Raw genomic sequence first — 21305 nt, 5'->3', positions numbered from 1 at the left:
TGTGCAACTTTGTGCACGATCGTTTTTTCACCGCGCTGTTTCGTTTAAATTAGAGAGCAGCCTTGATGTGGTGGCTTTATAGGCTGCATGTAAGATGAGCAAATACAAACCTGTAGTTTCAGTGTGTGTGTGTGTGTGTGTGTGTGTGTGTGTGTGTGTGTGTGTGTGTGTGTGTGTGTGTGTGTGTGTGTGTGTGTGTGTGTGTGTGAGAGTGTGTGTGTGTGTGTGTGAGTGTGTGTGTTGGAGTGTGTGTGTGTGACTCTTGTATCTATTGTAGGCACGTTATTGCATATCCATAAGGCTTGTGTTTCGTAACTTTGGCAAAAACTTTACCTTGTATTTGATGGTGTTGTGACCTAAGTAGGTCGTGTAACATTGTTACGTGTAATAATAGGATTTGTGGAGTGTAATGAAGCACAGTCAAGCGGCTGAATTTATTCCGCCACTCTGTAACACTGAGCTGTGTTAGTGAAACGATGCCGCTGTCGTACAGCTTAACGGTCCAATATTGCAACGGGGTCTAACAACGCATTATCAAAACATATACCCATAGTATAGGTTCTAATTAAATAAAATCCTGACATGCCATCCCCAGTCATTTTACCTACGCGATGTTTACTGTGTGCGCGTGCATGTTTTTGGTTTTTTTTGGGGAAGGGGGCCCAGAAATTGTCCTTGCCCATGTCACAGTCTGAGTTTAACGCGGCCCTGTGCAGACCGGCAGTTCCAATAACACCGAGGGTGGTCTGGCGGCGGCCTTTTGCCTGCCGTTGACTGTTGTGTTTTTGGTGTCGTCGTGTGGGGAGGTGTGTCGAGGGTGTCTGGCTGGGAGAGCCTGGTCTACTGCATCCGGTGGGCCCAAGGACCACGGCCCCTGCCTGGAGCTGCGCCCGAGGAGGAAGCACCGAGGGTGGTCTGACAGGACGCGGAAGCGGGGCAGGCTAAACTAACTGCATGCAGACCGGCAGTTCCGACAGTCATCTTGGCTGGCATTCGTCCCCTTGGAGAGTGATTTTAGTTATTTTTTTAAATTTTTGTTTGGATATATGTGTTCGTTTAGATATATGTGTTAGTTAGTATGTGTTCATGTAGTTCTTGTAGTTTTTGGATATGTGTTTTTGTCTTTGTGTTGCACTGTGTGGGCTTGGGGAAATTATATTTCCTTTCATTTCATGTACTTCCATACATAGAAGTCCTGGAAAGATTTAAACTTAATATGCCATATACCTGTGGGGTTTTTTCTTTGTAATTCAGATAGATAATATTTCATTTGTTTTTTTCACTGTTCCCGTTCAGTTATTTTGGATTGACATGCAGGATAAGCATTTCAGATAATGGATGGATGGATGCAAGACTACTACTACTACTACTTTCAGCTGTTCCCGTTAGGGGGCGCCACAGCAGGTCATCCGTTTCCATTTCTCCCTGTCCTCTGCATCTTCCTCTGTCACACCAGCCACCTGCACATCCTCTCTCACCACATCCATAAACCTCCTCTTTGGCCTTCCTCTTTTCCTCTTCCCTGGCAGCTCCATATTCAGCATCCTTCTCCCAATATACCCAGCATCTCTCCTCTACACATGTCCAAGCCATCTCAATCTTGCCTCTCTTGCTTTGTCTCCAAACCGTCCAGCCTGAGCTGTCTCTCTAATATAATCGTTCCTAATCCTGTCCTTCTTCGTCACTCCCAATGAATGAAAATCTTAGCACCTTCAACTCTTCTTTTTTTTTTGGATTTCCCCCCCTTTTTCTCCCCAATTGTACCTGGCCATTCACCCTGCTCTCTGAGTTGTCCCAGTCGCTGCTCCACCCCCTCTGCCAATCCGGGGAGGGCTGCAGACTACCACATGCCTCCTCCGAATCATGTGGAGTCACCAGCTGCTTCTTTTCACCTGACAGTGAGGAGTTTCACCAGGGGGACGTAGGACATGGGAGGATCACGCTATTCCCCCCTGAACAGGCGCCCCGACCGACCAGGCGTTAGTGCAGCGACCAGGACACGTACCCACATCCGGCTTCCCACCTGCAGACACGGCCAAATGTGTCTGTAGGGACGCCCGACCAAGCTGGAGGCAACACAGGGATTCGAACCAGCAATCCCTGTGTCGGTAGACAATGGAATGGAGCGCTACCCTTCCCAGACGCCCGACATTCATGATGACCTTGTTTGCTTCCATACCGATCCTCATCATACATACCAAAAGTGGTGACACAGCATGCTGTTTCAGTGTGGCCACCGTATTGTTTATCTGGACGGGCCAGTTTGTAGAACATTAGGTTAGAACAGTCAAACTAGGCAGAGGTTCAAAACATGTAAACAAAAAGTCCAATGAACACATTTGTAGTGCAAATTTAGCTTCCTGTGTGTATCTGCTATATTCACCACCATAGGATCCAATGTTGGAGGTATGACCTTTTAAGTAAGAATAGAAAATCATATTTCAAGCACCGCTCACCAGACAAACTGAAAACAGTTGAGACGACATGTTAGAAAATGGACGGTGAGGGGTGTCTGGGTAGCATGGCGGTCTAGTCAGTTGCCTACCAACATGGGGATCAAAGGTTCGAATCCCCGTGTTACCTCCGGCTTGGTCGGGCGTCCCTACAGACACGATTAGCTGTGTCTGCGGGTGGGAAGCCGGATGTGGGCATGTGTCCAGAGGAGGCGCCAGTGCAGCGAACAGGACACATGCCCAGGTCCGGCTTCCTACCCGCAGACACGGCCAAATGTGTCTGTAGGGACGCCCGACCAAGCAGGAGGTGACACGGGGATTCGATCTGGTGATTCCCGTATTGGTAGGCAACAGAATAGACCACTACGCTACCCGGATGCCCAGCATCTTCAACTCTGCCACCTCCAGCTCCGCCTCCTGTCTTTTCGTCAGTGCCACTGTCTCCAAACCATATAACATAGCTGGTCTCACAACCATCTTGTAAACCGTCCCTTTAACTCTTGCTGGTACCCTTCTTTCGCAAACCACTCCTGACACTCTTCTCCACCCACTCCACCCTGCCTGCACTCTCTTCTTCACCTCTCTTCTGCACTCCCCGTCACTTTGGACAGTTGACCCCAAGTATTTAAACTCATATACCTTTGTCACCTCTACTCCTTGCATCCTCACCATTCCACTGTCCTCCCTCTCATTCACGCATAGGTATTCCGTCCTGCTCCTACTGACTTTCATTCCTCTTCTATCCAGTGCATACCTCCACCTCTCCAGGCTCTCCTCAACCTGCACCCTACTCTCCCTACAGATCACAATGTCATCCACAAACATCATAGTCCACGGAGACTACTGCCTGATCCCGTCCGTCAACCTGTCCATCACCATTGCAAACAAGAAAGGGCTCAGAACTGATCCTTGATGTAATCCCACCTCTACCTAGAACCCATCTGTCATTTCAACTGCACACCTCACCATTGTCAAATTCCCTCATACATATCCTGCACCACTCCTACATACTTTTCTGCAACTCCTGACTTCCTCATGCAATACCACACCTCCTCTCTCGGCACCCTGTCATATGCTTTCTCTAAATCCACAAAGACGATGTAACTGCTTCTGGCCTTCTCTCCTACTACTACTTTCGGCTGCTCCCGTTAGGTGTCGCCACAGCGGATCATCCATTTCCATTTCTTCCTGTCCTCTGCATCTTCCTCTATCACACCAGCCACTTGCATGTCCTCCCTCACCACATCCATAAACCTCATTTGGCCTTCTCTATACTTCTCAATCAACATTGTCAAAGCAAACATCACATCTGTAGTGCTCTTTCGTGGCATGAAACCATACTACTGCTCGCTAATCATCACCTCTCCTCTTAACCTAGGTTCTATTACCCTTTCCCATATCTTCATGCTGTAGCTGATCAACTTTATACTGCTGTAGTTGCTACAGTTCTGCACATCGCCCTTGTTCTTAAAAATCAATACCAGTATGCTTCTTGTCTTCTCCTCAGATATCCTCTCACTTTCCAAGATTGTGTTAAACAATCTAGTTAAAAACTAGATTGTTTAACTCAATCTAGAGGGAGCTTGGAGTAGAACCGCTGCTCCTTCGCATCGAAAGGAGCCAGTTGAGATGGTTCGGGCATCTGATTAGGATGCCTCCTGGGCGCCTTCCTCCCAGCTGGCACAACCAACTGGGAGGAGACCCCGGCGTAGACCCAGAACTCACTGGACGGACTACATGTCCAATCTAGCCTGGGAACGCCTTGGGATCCCCCAGGAGGAGCTGGAGGGCATTGCTGGGGAGAGGGATGTCTGGAGTGCCCTACTTAGGTTGCTGCCACCGCGACCCGACCCCGGAAAAGCAGCTGAAGATGAGATGAGAATCTAGTTAAAAACTCCACTGCTATCTCTCTTAAACATCTCCATGCATCCACAGGTATGTCATCGGGACCAACTGCCTTTCCACTCCTCATCCTCTTCATAGCTGCCCTCACTTCCTCCTTGCTAATCCACTGCACTTCCCGATTGACTATCCCCACATCATCCAACCTCATCTCTGTCTCATTTTCTTCATTCATCAGCCCCTCAAAGTACTCTTTCCACCTTCTCAGCACACTCTCCTCGCTTGTCAGCACATTTCCATCTCTATCCTTGATCGCCCTAACCTGCTACACAACCTTCCCAGCTCGGTCCCTGTGTCTATCCAATTGGTACAAGTCCTTTTCTCCTTCCTTAGTGTCTAACCTCTTATACAGCTCACCATACGCCTTTTCCTTTGCCTCCTCTCTCTTCACTTTACGCTGCGTCTCCTTGTACTCCTGTCTACTGTCTTCATCTCCCTATCCCACTTCTTCTTTGCCAGCCTCTTCCTCTGTATACTTTGCTGTACTTCCTCATCCCACCACCAGTTCTCGTTGTCTTCCTTCCTCTCTCCTGAAAGAGCGAATGAGAGCGCATACAAAACTGTGGTCTCTAGCGCATCCCCGTGCTCATTGCTAAAACTCCAGGACCATTTCGAGCAGGAAACTCCATCACCGGAACACAGCCAGCCACCCGGATGCAGCTGGATGCACGCTAGTGAACATGGCGTCTGTGACTACAGGTGACAGTATATGGGCCCGGTTAACTTGTCTATACTCACTATTTAACTATTTTATTGGTTGTAGCCACAGGAAAAAAAAGACAACAGTTTTGGGGTTTCTGTGGCCCAGAGCTGTTGATGATTATTGCGATATGTATGTGTTGGTGCTCGTTTATGTAGAGCTAACAGCTAACGAAGTTACCAGACAATGTCTGGGATAATGCTAAAGGCTGCCTAACGTCAAATGAGCTAGCTAACGTTAGCTAGCCAACTAGCTCAGCGGTTAGCATAGTGTTAACTGTTGTTCGTGGTTTGAGCTTAGTGAGCCGTACACCGTTCGGCAACAAGAAATGAAAAACTAATCGGGAGAAATAATTTCATTCTTCCCCTCTGCATTTGTTAGCTCGCCGTGCAGCGTGTCCCAACGTCAAGCTAGCACGTTAGCTTCGAAGCTAGTGCTAATGTGGCTGACATACGTAATAACATCAGGTTCCTCGCTAAACCCGTAACATTTCAGTTATGATGCAGCTAGGTTAAGCCAGTAAAGAAAACTGCCCTAAATTGTCCGTCATTTCTAGCCAGCTACACTTGTTTTACTTGGGTAGTTAGCCGAAGCTAACGCCTGCTAGTTAATGTGTGGTCCGCGGTTGTGGCACATTTTACCTGGCAGAAAATGCCGTCGCCAAAATAACTTCATGCCCTTATTTATAGACCATAGTGCCTCGTCATACGTTTTTTGATTTGTGATTTGTGATTTGATTTGGTTTTTTTTGATAGTGTCCCCTTCAGTCGCCTGAGGGGGCACTATTTCAAGGGGACATAACAGTAAGTAGCAGAGAACTATAGCTTGTATTTTGCTTGGGTCGCTATATATGTTAGTATTCATCTCTCCCTTGATGTAGTTGGGCATGCCAACCTGGTAGACTAGCTATTATTCTGTCTGTGGTTATGACCCCACCCATTTCCACCACAACACATCTCCTCATGGTTTTATAAATAAAACCCAGCTGGCCAGGCCTAACATGTGTTACGTGACGTCTGCATGCTTGATCCCCCACCCATGGACTTGGATAGGCTGCTGGCATTCTCCAGCGGGCCTCTCTCCGACTAAAGCTTACAATGCCCTTTACAGGGCTGCTAGTTGATACGGATGTCTTAACTGTAGAGGAGCCAGTTTATTTTGACCATGTTAATAAGCCTTAGTTAGACAATGGAAATACAGCCTGGAATCCCAAAAAACATTTTTTTGAAGGAAATAATGGGAAAGTATTACAAGTGTTGTGTCATGGGAGTCAAGTTGATCATTTTTACTTCTATGAACCATTTGAAGAATTACTCTTGTTCTCTCTTTTTCTTCAGCCACCTCAGAGTGGATTCAGTTCTTCAAGGATGCTGGGATCCCTGCTGGTCTGGCTGTCACATATGCTGTTTCCTTTGTGGACAACAGGTAACTTTCAATACATATAAAACATACAAAAACTGTACAGTAATGGTCTGCTGTATTCAGATATGATCTATAGTTGTTCCTATTAGGGCTGCACGATATATCGTTTCAGCGTTGTCATCGCAGTGTACACATGCACAATAGTTACATTGCAGAACGTGTGACGTGAAGTAAGGCAAATTAACTCAAATACCTCATGCTACAACTTTTTGTTGCTTGATGCAAAAGGAAAACTCGCACAGCTCTCATTTTCCATGACTATTCTACAAGAGAAGTCTGTTTGATATAACATAATTTACTCTGATTTAAGGGTTCTTGGTGCACAGTTTGTTGCTAGTTAGTGACATGCAAGCTCAGCATGCACAGCAAACCGCCAAACACAATCAGTCTTGGTCAATTTATCAAACAACTGAAGCACCCCCTACTAGTCATCGACGACAGCCCAAAAAATTAGTGTGGAACAGGGGAAAAACTCCGAAAAGGAAGATTTGTTTGCAAAAAAGAAAAGTAATTTCAAATTATCTTTAAGACCAGTTGGGGTTTTTTCTTCTCTCATTCATTGTTGCTTTATTATTTTGGTGACGTGCAGACTACATGAATAAATTTTGTGTGTTTTGGACCATGCGTATTTTGGAGCATATCACCCATATCAGGATGCGCGTTTGTCAAGTCTTGATCCTTCTCTTGGCGCTTTCAGACACAATGAAATTTGAGATGTGCACATCTGACTAGGTGTTTGAGGAAGTCACAGAGGACAGAGCAAAATGGGCAGAGTTTTCGAAACTTCTAGCGGGACATGTTCGTCATTTGTCTCTATCTTTTCCTCCATTTTGCCTTCCGTGGCTGGCTGACTGCCTCATTTCTATTGACCACGCAGGTATTCACAGCGCAAGCTCCCCAAGTGGCGGAGGAGTACCTTGCTGCAGCCTACAGAATGGGGCAGGGTTTAATGTCGAATGTTTAATCCAACCCACCAATCCCTAACCCTGTCCCCAACCGTGTTTAACCCTGCCCAAACCAATGAAATTTTATGTTTGACCCCACCCAAATCGACATTTAACTTCACCCAATTTTGACAGTTAAACCAATAAAAATCAAACAGTGGCTGGGATTAAACATTCAGCGTTGAACTCTGCCCCATTCTGCAGGCTACAGCCAGGTATACTTGGGTTTCAGAGTGCAGTGATGCCATTGTTGCGTTGCGTCTGCCCGCTGTGCACTGAGCACGCACATAAGTTGTCAGCTGTCACAGTAGGATGGCCACGTATTTACCCTGCTCCTCAGTAAAAACCAAAATTGCTACAATTCAGCTTTATTTTTATTTTCTATGCAGACGCACTCCCCTACATCACCCCAGTCATTCTAGAATGATTGATTCTTTCCAAAGAGATATTCAAGTCATCTGGTGAAAATTCCAGTATCTTTTCATATCGCAATATCACAAAAAAAAAAGAAATATAGCAATGAATTTGTTTTCTAATATTGTGCAGCTCTAGTTCCTATTTTACTTGCACTGTGCACACAAAGAAATCTGCACCCCCACAACCCCAGTGTACTTTAAAATGACATGAGTGGACATTTCAAAAGTCCTAGGTACCTAGATTGATTTATACAGATGATTATTTTTAGTGATTATGCTAGATGGGTTGCTCTTACTACTTTAAAGCTGCTATAAGCAGTTTGGATTTTTGTTGAGCTCATGCATTTTGAAGAGAAGAGTAAAAGATGGAGTGGAATAAAAAAAAAAAACAGGTGTTTGCAAGATACACAGTGATGAGGTAATATATCTCTAATTGTAGCTATGTATCTTATCTGTTTGTCAGATTTCGTGGAGAATACAACCCTGAGGCGAGCATTTAGAAAAATGATGTAAAAATATCTAATCTTATGATGATCGTCTCATTGATTATGTCCATCACATGGAAACATCGTAATTGAACTGAGACTCAAATAATCAGTGAAAAACTCATAGCAGCTGTAAAATGTTTTGTTAATGTCATTGTGTCTTTATGTTGAGCATCCCATCAAGCTCAGTTCTTAGTATATTTGTACTTGCCTGGCTTTCAGTAAGCCTTAGTTTGAACTTAATAAAAGTTAGAGTAGGAGAGCTATTAAAAAAATGAATCCATCAAAATAAACAAAAATTTAAAAACATGAAATACTAATGAAAAGGTATCTGATTTTCAGCAGTGTTGTGAAATAGTTAAAGGTATACATTTGTTCATCATCTAATCTCTGTTCTGACTTGTCACTTCTCCAGAATTCAGAAGAACATGCTAATGGACCTCAGTAAGGAGATCATGATGGACCTGGGCATCACTGTCATTGGTGACATTATTGCCATTTTAAAACATGCCAAAGTGGTTTACAGGCAGGTAAGGGCAGAGTAAAATTAAGCTGATATTTTAAAAGTAAATGGAAAGTTTAGATGGTTGATGGAATTCATGGCTATGCGCTTGTAAGAAAAACCCTGACTACTAAACCACAAACAAAACAAATTAATTTGAAACATTACTTCTACACAATACTTGTCTTTTTTTTTTCATTTGAAAACAGTGGGTAGATATTTTAGGTTTTAGCAAGGAGAGGGGTACATGACATATTTTGAATGATGAGTTTCCATTCTACAGAAGATGCGATATGATTCTACTGTTCTTGCCTAAGGGAGACTAGATGGAGAGTTCATAAATTAAATTGTTTGCCGGAAATTACTTTGTTGAATAAAAAGACAATCATATTTGTTGGTAGAGATGGTTGTCACTGCCAAAAAATAGAAAAATGTCACATTGCTGTTTGTTTTTGGTGAAATTACATTTAATTTTCAAATAGGCTTATGTCATGCACACAGATAGGATAATTACGCTCAATTCAACACAAGACTAAACATGCTACTCATTAGCAAGTCACTTTATTTTGTGTGCAATGTTCACTAAAAAAATACAATATGATACTAGGGAGTATGAAGAACAAAAAAAACAAAAAATTCCATAACTGTTGTGGCACCAAAAGTGTGAAGTTCTCATGCTTCACATGAAAATATTAAGTTTAAGCAATTCAACTCCCGTTTTTCTTGGTATTCGACTATTTCACGACTGCCATTGTCATCTACTTGAGCTGGTTTATTGACGATAGCGTAAGAAGAGTTATAATATTCACCATTTCAGTGAATGGACAGCTGGGATTTCCTCATTTGCATATCTTGTTAGACTAAATCTCATTCTACCTCGTGTTCCGGTCAGAAATTTCCTGTCAAATTTATTTTCATATCGCAGGAATCCTGTGTAAACTTTGTGTCTGTATCTCTCCTTTGCTTGTAGGACATGTGCAAAATGGCCACTGAGGCCATCTCCTCAGGGCAGACAAGTGTTCAGGCTGAACTTAGAAGAACCGCCAATACGCGTGAGTAACAGAGTTTTGTACTTAACATTAATGCATGTCAGCATGCTTCCTGTCTTTCAACAAAATTGTCATCACAACCATTTAATCTTGATCCATGAAAGCAAAAAATAGGATTTCTAAGTGGGAGCATAAGACAAAAATAAATCAATTCATCCAAAGTAGTTCACCCCAAATTTCCTGCCATTTTGAATTTTTAGGACTACATATTTGCACTTGCATCTAAGTAGTACAGCCTGGTAGGCATATAAGCAGAGGTGCACGTAACTGGTGCGCAGGTGCACGTGCGTGGTTAAAACAAATGATGCATAGCAGATAATATGAAAAGAGGCGCTTTTGCTTACCAACATTTTTGGGACACAATTACTTACTGAAACAACAGGATTTTCTCCATATATCACGGGTAAGAAAGTCATTATAATAATAAGAAGAATACATTTATTTTTGGGCACCTTTCAGAGCACTCAAAGACACCTTACAGAACACAGTTTAAAAAAAACAAAAAAAACAAGCAGCACTGTATCTTGACAGCATAAAATCAAAACAAAGCAGGGTAGACAATAAAAAGTTAATACAACAGATAAGTATAAAATTATCTACACAAAACTCAATGAAGCGTGGATCAGACTTCAAATGCCAGTTTGAAAAGGTACGTTTTGAGATGGGATTTGAAGGTTGAAACAGTCAGTGTTGCGAATGTCTTGTGGGAAAGAGTTCCATAGGCGGGGGGCAGAATGACTGAAGGCTCTAGACCCCATGGTAGTCAAGCGGGCCAATCGTGTAGTGAGTTCGAGAGCAGAAAGGGATCTGGGTGCGGGAGGGTGTTTGGATATGAAGGAGTTCAGAAAAATATGAAGGAGCTAGGTTATTAAGGGCCTTAAAGGTGAGAAGCAGTATCTTGAAGTCAATATGGTATTTAACAGGGAGCCAATGGAGTTGCTGAAGAGTAGGAATGATATCTATGTAAGGAGTTCTGGTAATGATACGGGCAGCTGAATTCTGGACCAACTGAAGTTTTTTGAAGACACTTGAGGGGAAGACCAAAGAGGATAGAATTGCAATAGTCAATACGGGATGTTACCAGGGTGTGAATGAGTATGGCGGTGCTGTTAGGTATAAGTGACGGGCGAAGGCGATTATTATTGCGTAGGTGGAAGTATGCAGACCGAGTAACATTGTTGATGTGAGCTTCAAAAGATAATGTGCTGTCCAAGATGACACCCAGACTCTTAACCTGGAGGAACTATAAAATTGTCAATAGTTAGGGGAAAACGATCAGGTTTAGCCAAATTGGATTTACTACGTACTAAGAGGACCTCGGTTTTATCACTATTAAGTTTGAGGAAGTGGTGTGAAAACCAGGATTTAATTTCTAGTAAGCAGTCAGAAAGGGAAGTGGGTGGAAGAGTGGCGAGGTAAGCTTGGTGGATAGATAAAGCTGGGTGTCATCTGCGTAGCAGTGAAATTGAATTCCAAATTTCCTGAAAATGTGGCCAAGAGGTAATAGGTAAATAATAAATGGGAGGGGTCCCAATACACAGCCCTGGGGAACACCGGAAGAAACAGGGAAGGACTGTGATCTCAGATTTTTTTTTTTTCAAATTGATTTCTGATTTTTCTCTTTTTTCTCCCAATTTAGTGAACAATCGATCCCTATTTTAATTCAAACACCCACCCTCGTACTGCATGCGTTCGCCAACTGCATCTCTCCGGCCGGCAGTCTCGAAAGAGACCGCCTCCCCACTTTTGTGACAAGGCGACTCCAGGCCGAACCACTGTTTTTTCCCGACACACACAGAGACGCATTCACGTGACGAACACAAGCCGACTCCGCCCCCCTCCCGAAGACAGCGTTGCCAATGATTGCTGCTTCATCGAGTCCGGCCATAGTCGGATCTGACGAGACCGGGGCGCGAACCCCAGTCCCCAGTGGGCAACTGCATCGACACAAAGCCGATGCTTAGACCGCTACACCACCGCGGACCCCGTGATCTCAGATTTTTAAGTTGGGCAAACTGAGTGCGGCGAGAGAGATATGATCTAAACCAGTCAAGGGGGGTGCCAGTTATTCCAATGGAAGCTAATCTCTCTAGGAGAATGTTATGTGATTTGGTATCAAAGGCTGCACTCGGGTCAAGAAGGAAAGGTATGGTTAAGAGACCAGAGTCAGCTGCAATCAACAAGATCATTAGTGATTTTCACCAAGGCTGTCTCCGTACTGTGCATGGAGTGAAAACCAGACTGGAATTGTTCAAACAGATTGTTGTGCATCAAGTGAGCGTGTACCTGAGATGCGACTGTTCTTTCAAATGTTTTAGAAAGAAATGGTAAAATTGAGATTGGGCGAAAATTATTCACATTGTTGGGGTCTGCACCAGGTTTTTTGAGTATTATGACAAATGTGTCAGTTTTAATAATTAGTTGTTAATTGTGCAACTTTTAGCCTTCGTTCTTCATTAAGTGGATGCGGCTTTTTTCCAAGTCAGCAAGGTTAATTGTTAAACCTTGAGTTGCAGCAAATAGTTAGCTTACGTTACATCTAGCTTAACGTTAGATTTTTTTCTGGTTTTAGGATTTTCGCCCATTCATCAAAATGTCCACGAAGCAAGCTACATTAAGTAATTACTTTGGTGTTGCACCACCTCCAAAGAAATGCCAGACTGCACCTGTACATAAAAAACCTGTATTCGCGGGAAAGTGGCTGCAGGCCGTAGCCTGGCTCCAAACAGATGACGACCGCACAGAGATGTGGTACAAAATATGCTGTGAAAATCCCAGTCTCGCGGATAAAAGCAGTGCCTTTTATATAGGGACAAAAAATTTCAGTCATCCAGCTTTTGAAAAGCATGACAAGAGTAAAGCGCACACGAGCATAGTACAAACTATTGATAACAGGTGCAGCCAGGATCAGAAATCCACTCGCCCTCTTGACACGTGGCAGGACAAACTGAGTGAAGAAGAGTGTCAAGCACTGTGTAATATTTTTCTTTTGGCCTTTCACAATGCAAAACATGCACGCCCAATGCATTCATATGAGGAGGATATTGCACTTTTCAAGAGGCTTGGAGTTAATGTCGGGAGTGCATATTATTCACGAGAAGGGGGGACCCGCATCATGCAGAGCATCGCTCAGACAATCGGTTTAGAATTGAGTGAAAAATTGAAGGCAGCTGAATTTTGAGGCGTGCTCTTTGATAGGCCAGAAGACATAACACAAGTGGAGCAGGAAATTGTGTCTGTGTCTAGCTATGGAGAGTTTATCTCAGATTTCCTTGGATTAATTCATTTGGGTGTGAACCGAGCGGCACAGGACATAGTGAATAAACTGGAACAGCTCTTCCATACTTGTGGTTTAGGGGATCAGTGGAAGACGAAGTTGGTCTCGGTATATACAGACAGCGCAGCTTTCAACGTCGGAGTTTACAATGGGGTCGTTCCCAAATTGCGTCGGATGGTGGCAATCAGGGATTCCTTTTTGCATATTCTGTGTACTGCCCACACCCTCAAGAACTGCACAAAGTCAGCTGATCGCATGGTACCGTTGTTAGACATTTAATTGCTCTGTTGTCAAGTTGCTGAGCTTTTATTTACAAAAGGGGGTGCTAAAAGAACAGAACAGCTAAAGAAGATACGTGATGAGAATGACATTGCCTTTGTGAAACTAGGAAAGTTTCACAACATCAGATGGTCTGCATGGAGGCAAGAGACGCTGTTGAAAATATGGAGGCTATTACCTGTCATTCAAATTCAAGTGGCTACAAGTGATGACAGTGACCTAAAACATATCTGCACAGAACATTTTCAGTGTTTCCTAGCCAACATGCTTGACACTGGAAACATTTTACCGTTTACCTCCCTCAGGTGCCAGCAAGATAAGTTGACTATTGGTAAATGCAAAGATGAGCTCATGGTAGCTGCTGGACAGCTGACACTATTGCTTGACAGTGAAGGCAAGTACAGGGAAGAGATGCTGACACGGACAAGGCTGATGTATTGAGAGGTCTAATTCATGAGTTCGAAAGGAGATATCCATCCATTATCCAAGCCGCTTATAATAATAATACATTAAACTTAAAATAGGGTCGCGGGGATGCTGCAGCCTATCCCAGCAGTCACTGGGCAGCAGGCGGGGAGACACCCTGGACAGGCCGCCAGTCCATCACAGGGCCTTGAAAGCAGATATGAATCCCTTAAATCGTGTGATCAATTTTTAATTTTTCCATCCCTCAACTTAGCCTCAAGAAATGCAAGACCTCCATAGTTTTGGCAACGCAAGACTTACTAACATCCTCCTGAAATATGAGACCAGCTTGTCTATTGACAGAGACTCCACTGTAAGAGAATGGATGTGTTTAAAACAAGCAGGAAAACATTTGGTAGCCTCCTCTGTGTGTGACTTGGTCAACACAGTGAAGATAAGTAATCCAGATAGTTACTCCAACATTCATGAACTCCTGTTGTCCCTTACACTGCCCTTGAGCAGTGCTGCATGTGAGAGGGGATTTTCACAGTTCAGTATAACAAGTATAATAAAAAGCAAGTACAGATCCCGCCTGTCAGACTCTTGCCTCTCATCCCTGATGCACATCCACTTGTCTAAGATGACAACAGAGACTTTTGACCCAAAGCCAGCTGTTAACTTAATGGATGCAAACAGCTAATCGCAGACTCAACCAGGGAAAAAGAAGTAGGCCTACAGCTTCATCTGCCATATTTGAAAGAGAGGAAGACAGTGAGGAGAGCAGTCAGGAGGGTAGTGATGATGACAGCTTGTAGGATAACCGTGCTGCGTAAAGACTGAGTACCAAGCAACATTTCCAGGTGCTCCCTTGAGAACCATACCAAAAAAGTTATGTGCACCCCTGCATATAAGAATCAGGCGAAGATGGTGCTATTTTGGTTCTGTACTCTAGACCTGAGTTTGAAAGGATACGTTGATGCTGAAGTTCAGACTGTCAGCTTTAATGTGAGGTTATTTTCATCTGTATCGGATGACCTGTTAAGAAATGACAGCACCTTGTGGACATGGTCCTCCCATTTTAAGGTACTACAAGTGTTTGTTGAATTGGCTTCACAGATGTGTTTCGTTAGGTAGGTGTATTCATTTGTGTCATTAGTGAATGCAGAAGAGAGCTGTTGATGTCTAGTCTTGATTCTAGACTTTGCATTTGCCTTTGGAGATTGTTGTTGGGGTGTGACAACATGAGGCAGACAGCAGTGTCGATGCAAATTAAGTTGGCCATCAATCAGGAACATTGCAAAAACCCTGGGCTTGCCCAAGTCAAAAGTTTGGTTCATCATTAATGAGAAAAAACAACTGGTGAATTCAATTATGTCAGAAGTCCCAGTAGACCGAGGAAGACCACTGTTGATGACCGGAGAATACTCTGGTGAACCCCCCCCCCCCCCCCGACAATGACCCAGCAGGTCAAAACACTCTCTTGAATGCAGGTGTAGATGTGTCAAAGTCTACTGTACATCGAAGACTACACCAGCAGGACTACAGAGGGTATGCTACAAGATTGCAAACCATTGATAAGCCTGAAGAACAGAAAGGCGAGAGTACAGTTTGTTAAAAAGTAACTAAAAGAGCCCCAAGAGTTCTGGAGCAAAGTCTTATGGACAGATGAGACAAAGATTAACACGCACCAGAGTGATGGAAAGAGGAAAGTGTGGAGGAAAAAAAGAAAATGACCATGATTGAAAGCATATCATCTCATCCGTGAAACATGGTGGAAGGGGTGTTATAGCTTGGGCCTGTAAGGCTGTCAGTGGAACGGGCTGACTTCTCTTCATCGATGATGTGATGCGGACAGAAGTAGAACAATGAATTCTGAAGTCTACAGAAATATTTTATCAGCTCAGATAAAACCAAATGCCTCCAAACTCATTAAATGGGACTTCATCATTATGCAACAAGACAATGACCCACAACATTGTGCTAGAGCAACAAAGGGGTTTTTGACAGCCAAAAAGTGGGAAATCCTTGACTGGCCGAGTTAACCACCAGATCTGAATGCAATTGAACATGCATCTTACGTGCCGAGTAGGGCTGGACCATATTGGAAAGAACTAGCATTGCAATATTTAGTTTCTCTGCAATATACGTATATTGCAATATGAAAAAAATACAGGAATTTTCACCAGATGACTTGAATAACTCTATTTGGAAAGAATTAATCATTCATGATGTCAGCCCTGTGTGATGGCCTGGCGGCCTGTCCAGGGTGTCTCCCCGCCTGCTGGCCAGTGACTGCTAGGATAGGCTCCAGCGACCCCGAGAGCAGGATAAGCGGTTCGGATAATGGATGGAATGGATGGATAATCATTCTAGAAAGACTGTGGTGATTTTATAGGGGACTTGTTGGTAAATTGTGAAATGTGAGCGGTGCCTTTTTTCGCCATTCATACTGGAAGAGGAGGAAATGAAGCCAGACAGACAATGCGGAGCGAGAATAGTGATGTGCAGATTGGCTCTGATGTCATCTGAACCCGCATGTACACATACATCATCCACCCGCCACCAACGCAAACAAATTATTTTCTCCGATTGAGAGACCCACACCTGATCGATCACACATTGTCATTATTTCTCAGTGGGATATATATGTAAGTGTGACGATATGGTAACATTACATCATGTTTGAGGTACCAGTTTTGTGGCTATCCTATAACAGCACTTCGCAGCTGTTGCATATGACATACCCAGCACTTGACTCATCGTGATGAAGTATTTTACTAACTCACTCCCACATGGAACTTTTATGCCTTTCCTTTCTTTATTTTTTAATGTTCCTTTTTTAATTTTCTCTTGGATCTTTTTTGCCTCCATTGCTGCTTAAGACAAATGGACACTACAGCTGGTGAAATGAGTGTCTAGTCTGCTAATTTGTGCCTGATGAAAAACGAAGCTCAAAATATGTCCACATTTTAGAGAATGTAATTGGTATTTCCCTCATTAATGATATATTATTTCACCCACCCACAATTAATCTGAATGTTAATTTATGACTCGGCCCGCCCGATCCACGGATTAACTGTGGTGCCTGTTGATATAACTGCGATCTGCGCATCACTAGTTGAGAAGCAGACACGTCAATGTGTCATTTGTCCAAACAGAGCGAGAAATGACAAAGTTCCAAGTATTAAATTGGAGTAAACTTTTTCTTTCTCCCTGATTGTATCTAGCTAATTACCCCACTCTTCCGAGCCGTCCTGGTCGCTGCTCCACCCCCTCTGCCGATCCGGGGAGGGCTGCAGACTCCCACACGTCTCCTCCGATACATGTGGAGTCGCCAGCCGCTTCTTTTCACTTGACAGTGAGGAGTTTCACCAGGGGGACATAGCACGTGGGAGGATCACGCTATTCCCTCCAGTTCCCCCTCCTGCCCTGAACAGGCGCCCCGACCAACCAGAGGAGCCGCTAGTGCAGTGACCAGGACACACACCCACGTCCGGCATCCCTCCTGCTGACATGGCCAATTGTGTCTATAGAGACGCACGACCAAGCCAGACAACACGGGGATTCGAACCGAAGATCCCTGTGTTGGTAGGCAACGGACTAGACCGCTACGCTATGCGGATGCCCAAATTGGAGTAAATTTTATGAGACAGACTTCTCTTGTAGATGAGCTATGGGAAATGAGAAACGTGCGAGTTTTTGTTTTTTGTCAAGCAGCAAAACGTTTGGTCAGGCGTCCCTACAGACACTATTGGCTGTGTCTGTAGGGACACAGAACCAAAATAACAAAAATGTGTCGCTGTCCAATGAATTATGGTGCTTACTGTATAACTGGCCTCATTCATACATTAAACTTTTATAATGTAAACTGATGTGACACTTTTGAATTTATTTGATCTTTATTTGAGAGACGAATATAATTGACCCTAATTTAGTGTAAACAAAGTGCAGCTCTTGGTTTGTCCATTGCCAGGTTGTGTTGCCGGACTATCTACAGTTCTACACCACACTTTTCCCTCACACACCATTTTGATTGTAGTGTCTCAGAAAGTCCTTGGACATTTCAGCAGAAAGCTGCAAGGTCCAGGTGTCTGACCTGTTTCAGGACTCCGGGGTAGAACTTGGAGAGAGTTAACTGCTGAAATAAACAGAACCATTTTTTGGTTTCATCTTAGCCGCTACTCGCATGATTGCCAACGCCCTGAGCCGTGACTCCCCACCAAGCACTCCAGTCCGCCACACAGACAACCGCCTCTCAGTCACAGTGTCCAACAAACAGGCAAACAAGGGTGGCAAAGCAGGTAGACTCCATGAGTAGTTTCTCTTACTGTTTTTCTGCCATTTTTCAAACCATATTGTCCACTTTTGTGCTTCCTGACCCATGAATCTTAAACTTTTTTTCCTTTTTTATCCCCTTCACCATCCCCTTTTGTTTTAGTTGTAATTCAGCCAGCAGATGAGGGGAACGGCTTGCCGGTGGTGAAGCGTAGACGGGTGACAGCAGAGATGGAAGGCAAGTACATCATCAATATGCCCAAAGGCACCACGGCACGCACACGTCGCATCCTGGCCCAGCAGGCCACGAAAGGTAGGCCAGACCCAATGGCCTGGGCGCCTCGCCATCGGCTCGCTGATTGATACTAGGCTTGCTTCCAAAACATACTAAAGACTAAAACTACTTACTGACTTCTCATAGACCAAAAGCTGTAAATCAGCTGAGTCCATACTGCAAAACAAGGCCTGCTTGATTTTCTTTCTTGCGGTGAAACGGTCACATCTTTTACTAATACTTTTCACCATCTTCCACCATCTTTGGTGTTTGAATTTTGTTTTACAAAGATGTCTTGTGTGTTCTCTGATCATATTTGTAATCAATCAGAGATCAATATTTTTTCCCCCGCTAGTAATATTGTATTTCATAGATTCCTTGTGAATTTGCTGCTAATAAAGGATGCCTGTATGGGGTTGTCACATGGTCTCACAATCAATGAAAAAAATGAGCATCATTCAAACAGATGTGCGTGCAGGGACAAGTATGATTCAAGCTTATCCTCAGTCAGAAGGTGAAGTTCTGCGCTGTAGTTCTTTGTACGGTGCTTACCTATTATGCTATCTTATGTAAAGGTATGAAGAGGACCTCGGTGTTTGATAGGCTCGGAGCTGAATCAAGGGCAGACACAACAACAGTCAACAGCAAGGTAAGCTTTTCAATATGTCTCAGTGTTTCAAAGTTTGTTGTGTTCAAGGATCTGTGTTTACAATGCCGCTGTTTCAGCAGCCCACGGGTGTGTTCAGTCGCTTGGGCAGAGCAGATGAGGAGGAAGACGAGCCGAGAGCAGGAGATACGGTTGGAATTGATCTGGCTGTTGGGGAGGAGGATGACAGCGATGGAGAGGGCTCTGTCCTCCAGTATGCAGGCATCCTGAAGAAACCTGCCATCTCCCAGAAGAAAGAACCCATCCCGAGATCAGTGCCAACCACCTTACGGCGCCTGGGTGGCAAATTCAAGCTACCCTCCTCTGACTCCCCCACCTCCTCCTCCACCACCCCTGATGGCCTCCCTCCTGCCAAGCTCAGTGTGCTTCAGAGACTGGGCAAAGTCCCTGCCACGCACCAAGGCATCACTACACCCCTACAATCAGCTGACACGCAGGACAACAGGGTGACCAGCACCAGGCCAAAAGCCCTGGCCAGACCAAACCTGGCCAGCTCCAGGGTTAGTAGCAGCACTGGGACCGGAGGGAGTGGGGAGTGCCTTGGGGCTCAGATGGATGTTGGTTCTGTCAGTGTCTTCAAGAGACTGGGCAACAAGAAGACCTAGCACATGTATACTGGTTACGCCACCCAAGAAAATATTAAGACTGTTTCTACACATCCCGCGTTTTACTTTTTTTTTCCAAGTAATTTGTCACTAACCTTTTGAGACTTACACAGAACATTGTATGACAACCTGACTGTATGTTTTGTATTTTTAAAAACATACACGACACGGGAAGCCTATATGAAAAGCTTTGGTAAGGCAGCCTGGTTTAAAGGTTTGTTTGTTTTGTAAGAAGTGTTTGAGACATTTTTTTAGGGGTCCAAGCAGCGATAGCTGTGGGAACCCTATTGTGTTTCTAAGGATTATTATTGTTGTTGTTTCCGCAGGGCGCCACAATACGCGGAGTTACGTTTTGGGTCATATCTCGGGCTCTGTATTGAATTTTTGAGAAATTCCCCCCCCCCCCCCAATTCCTTGGAAGCTCCCGAATCTAACGCCTGCCAAATGTCCCGCCATTTAAAAAAAAAAACGGAAGCGCAAGTAAAATGAACTAGTCTGAGGCTGTTCATCCGATTCGAGTGACATTTTGTATGCGTCATCTCCAGACAACGCTGATAAAAAGGTTGTGAAAAGAATTTTGATATGTCATTCCATTTCGCAGTAACATGTCAATCAAAATTTAAGGTGTGGCCCATAGTGATTCTATTGCCTATATCTAGTGATGTGATTGTCCAAACATAACGAAACTTGTCACGCACAATCGCCACAACATTCTTTGGAAGCACGCCACATTTTGTGAAATTTCTTCCATAGGGGGCGCTACAACTGACACATGTCAATATCTCAAAAACCGCTCGAGCTAAAAATCTGAAATTTGGTATACTTGGACCCATTTGGCTGCATTGCCTAAATTGCCGATTGGCTGGATTACCAAAATGGCTGCAAAACAGCCAATCAGAATTCAGTAGCTAATATTTGCTAGTGTGAATGGCCTATCGTCATGAAACTTGACAGGCTTATTCTTTGTGGCACACAGAAGCCATGTACCAAATATGAAACAGACTGGACATGTGGGCGCTGCAATAAGCACAGTTATGTTTTGGGTCATATCTCGGGCTCTGTATGGAATATTTGAGACATTCTTTTCTCCTCTGATTCCTTGAAAGCTCCCGAATCTAGCACACCCATTACCGCCAATTTCCGCCTGCAAAATTGTCAACTGTAATACTGCTTGGACCCTGTTAATCGCCACTTGCGGCTAATTTTTTTTTTTTTTTTTAGTTTCTTTTAGTTACTTAAGTCATGCTGCCAAATAAAGACCAGTCACCTCACAGTGGCATCGAAACTCAATATTCAGTTCAGGCTTCTTCAGGAACAAAAGCTCTTGACCTCCATTTATTTTAGCCTATCACAACATGCACATATCTCCACGCACTTGTTGTGTTTTTACTCGTTTCATTATTTTAGTACTCTTAAGGCATGGGCATGCATTCTTTAAGCCATAGTTTACTCGGACCCCATAACTCTCATACACTGGGAGTGTTGTGTATACTTGGTCCACTAAGTATACCAAAGCTCTCCCTTCCTTTCACAGCGCTCCTGAATGCAAATTATCAATTTGAAGAATTTCTTTGGTCCAGAATGCATGACGAGGACGACAACACTGATAACTGTATGAAAGACAGTTATTTGTAGAAAGTGTGACGTGAA

At 43.9% G+C, this 21305-nt stretch overlaps 1 protein-coding gene across 4 annotated transcripts in view; it reads left to right on the top strand.

The window, feature by feature from the left end:
- Positions 1–5026: 5026 nt before the first annotated feature.
- The window catches only part of c7h19orf47 (chromosome 7 C19orf47 homolog), a 17133-nt gene continuing 854 nt past the window's right edge, over positions 5027–21305 (top strand). Inside the window, exons 1-8 of one of the 4 annotated variants that reach the window (XM_056283589.1) lie at positions 5027–5054; positions 6393–6480; positions 8738–8852; positions 9795–9876; positions 18010–18135; positions 18273–18422; positions 18959–19032; positions 19113–21305. The exon at positions 19113–21305 is cut by the window's right edge and continues 854 nt beyond it. In XM_056283589.1, coding sequence (XP_056139564.1) covers positions 5036–5054; positions 6393–6480; positions 8738–8852; positions 9795–9876; positions 18010–18135; positions 18273–18422; positions 18959–19032; positions 19113–19655 — 1197 coding nt within the window. In that variant the 5' untranslated portion in view covers positions 5027–5035 and the 3' untranslated portion in view covers positions 19656–21305. Of the gene's footprint in view, positions 5055–6392; positions 6481–8737; positions 8853–9794; positions 9877–18009; positions 18136–18272; positions 18423–18958; positions 19033–19109 lie in introns of all 4 variants that reach the window. The other 3 variants (XM_056283588.1, XM_056283587.1, XM_056283586.1) reach the window with 3 other exon arrangements.

The sequence above is a fragment of the Lampris incognitus genome, chromosome 7 (genome assembly GCF_029633865.1).
Source record: "Lampris incognitus isolate fLamInc1 chromosome 7, fLamInc1.hap2, whole genome shotgun sequence".
Classification (NCBI taxonomy): Eukaryota; Metazoa; Chordata; class Actinopteri; order Lampriformes; family Lampridae; genus Lampris; species Lampris incognitus.
The sequence above is the reverse complement of the archived record's forward strand: the minus strand, read 5'-3'. Positions and strand labels throughout refer to the sequence as shown.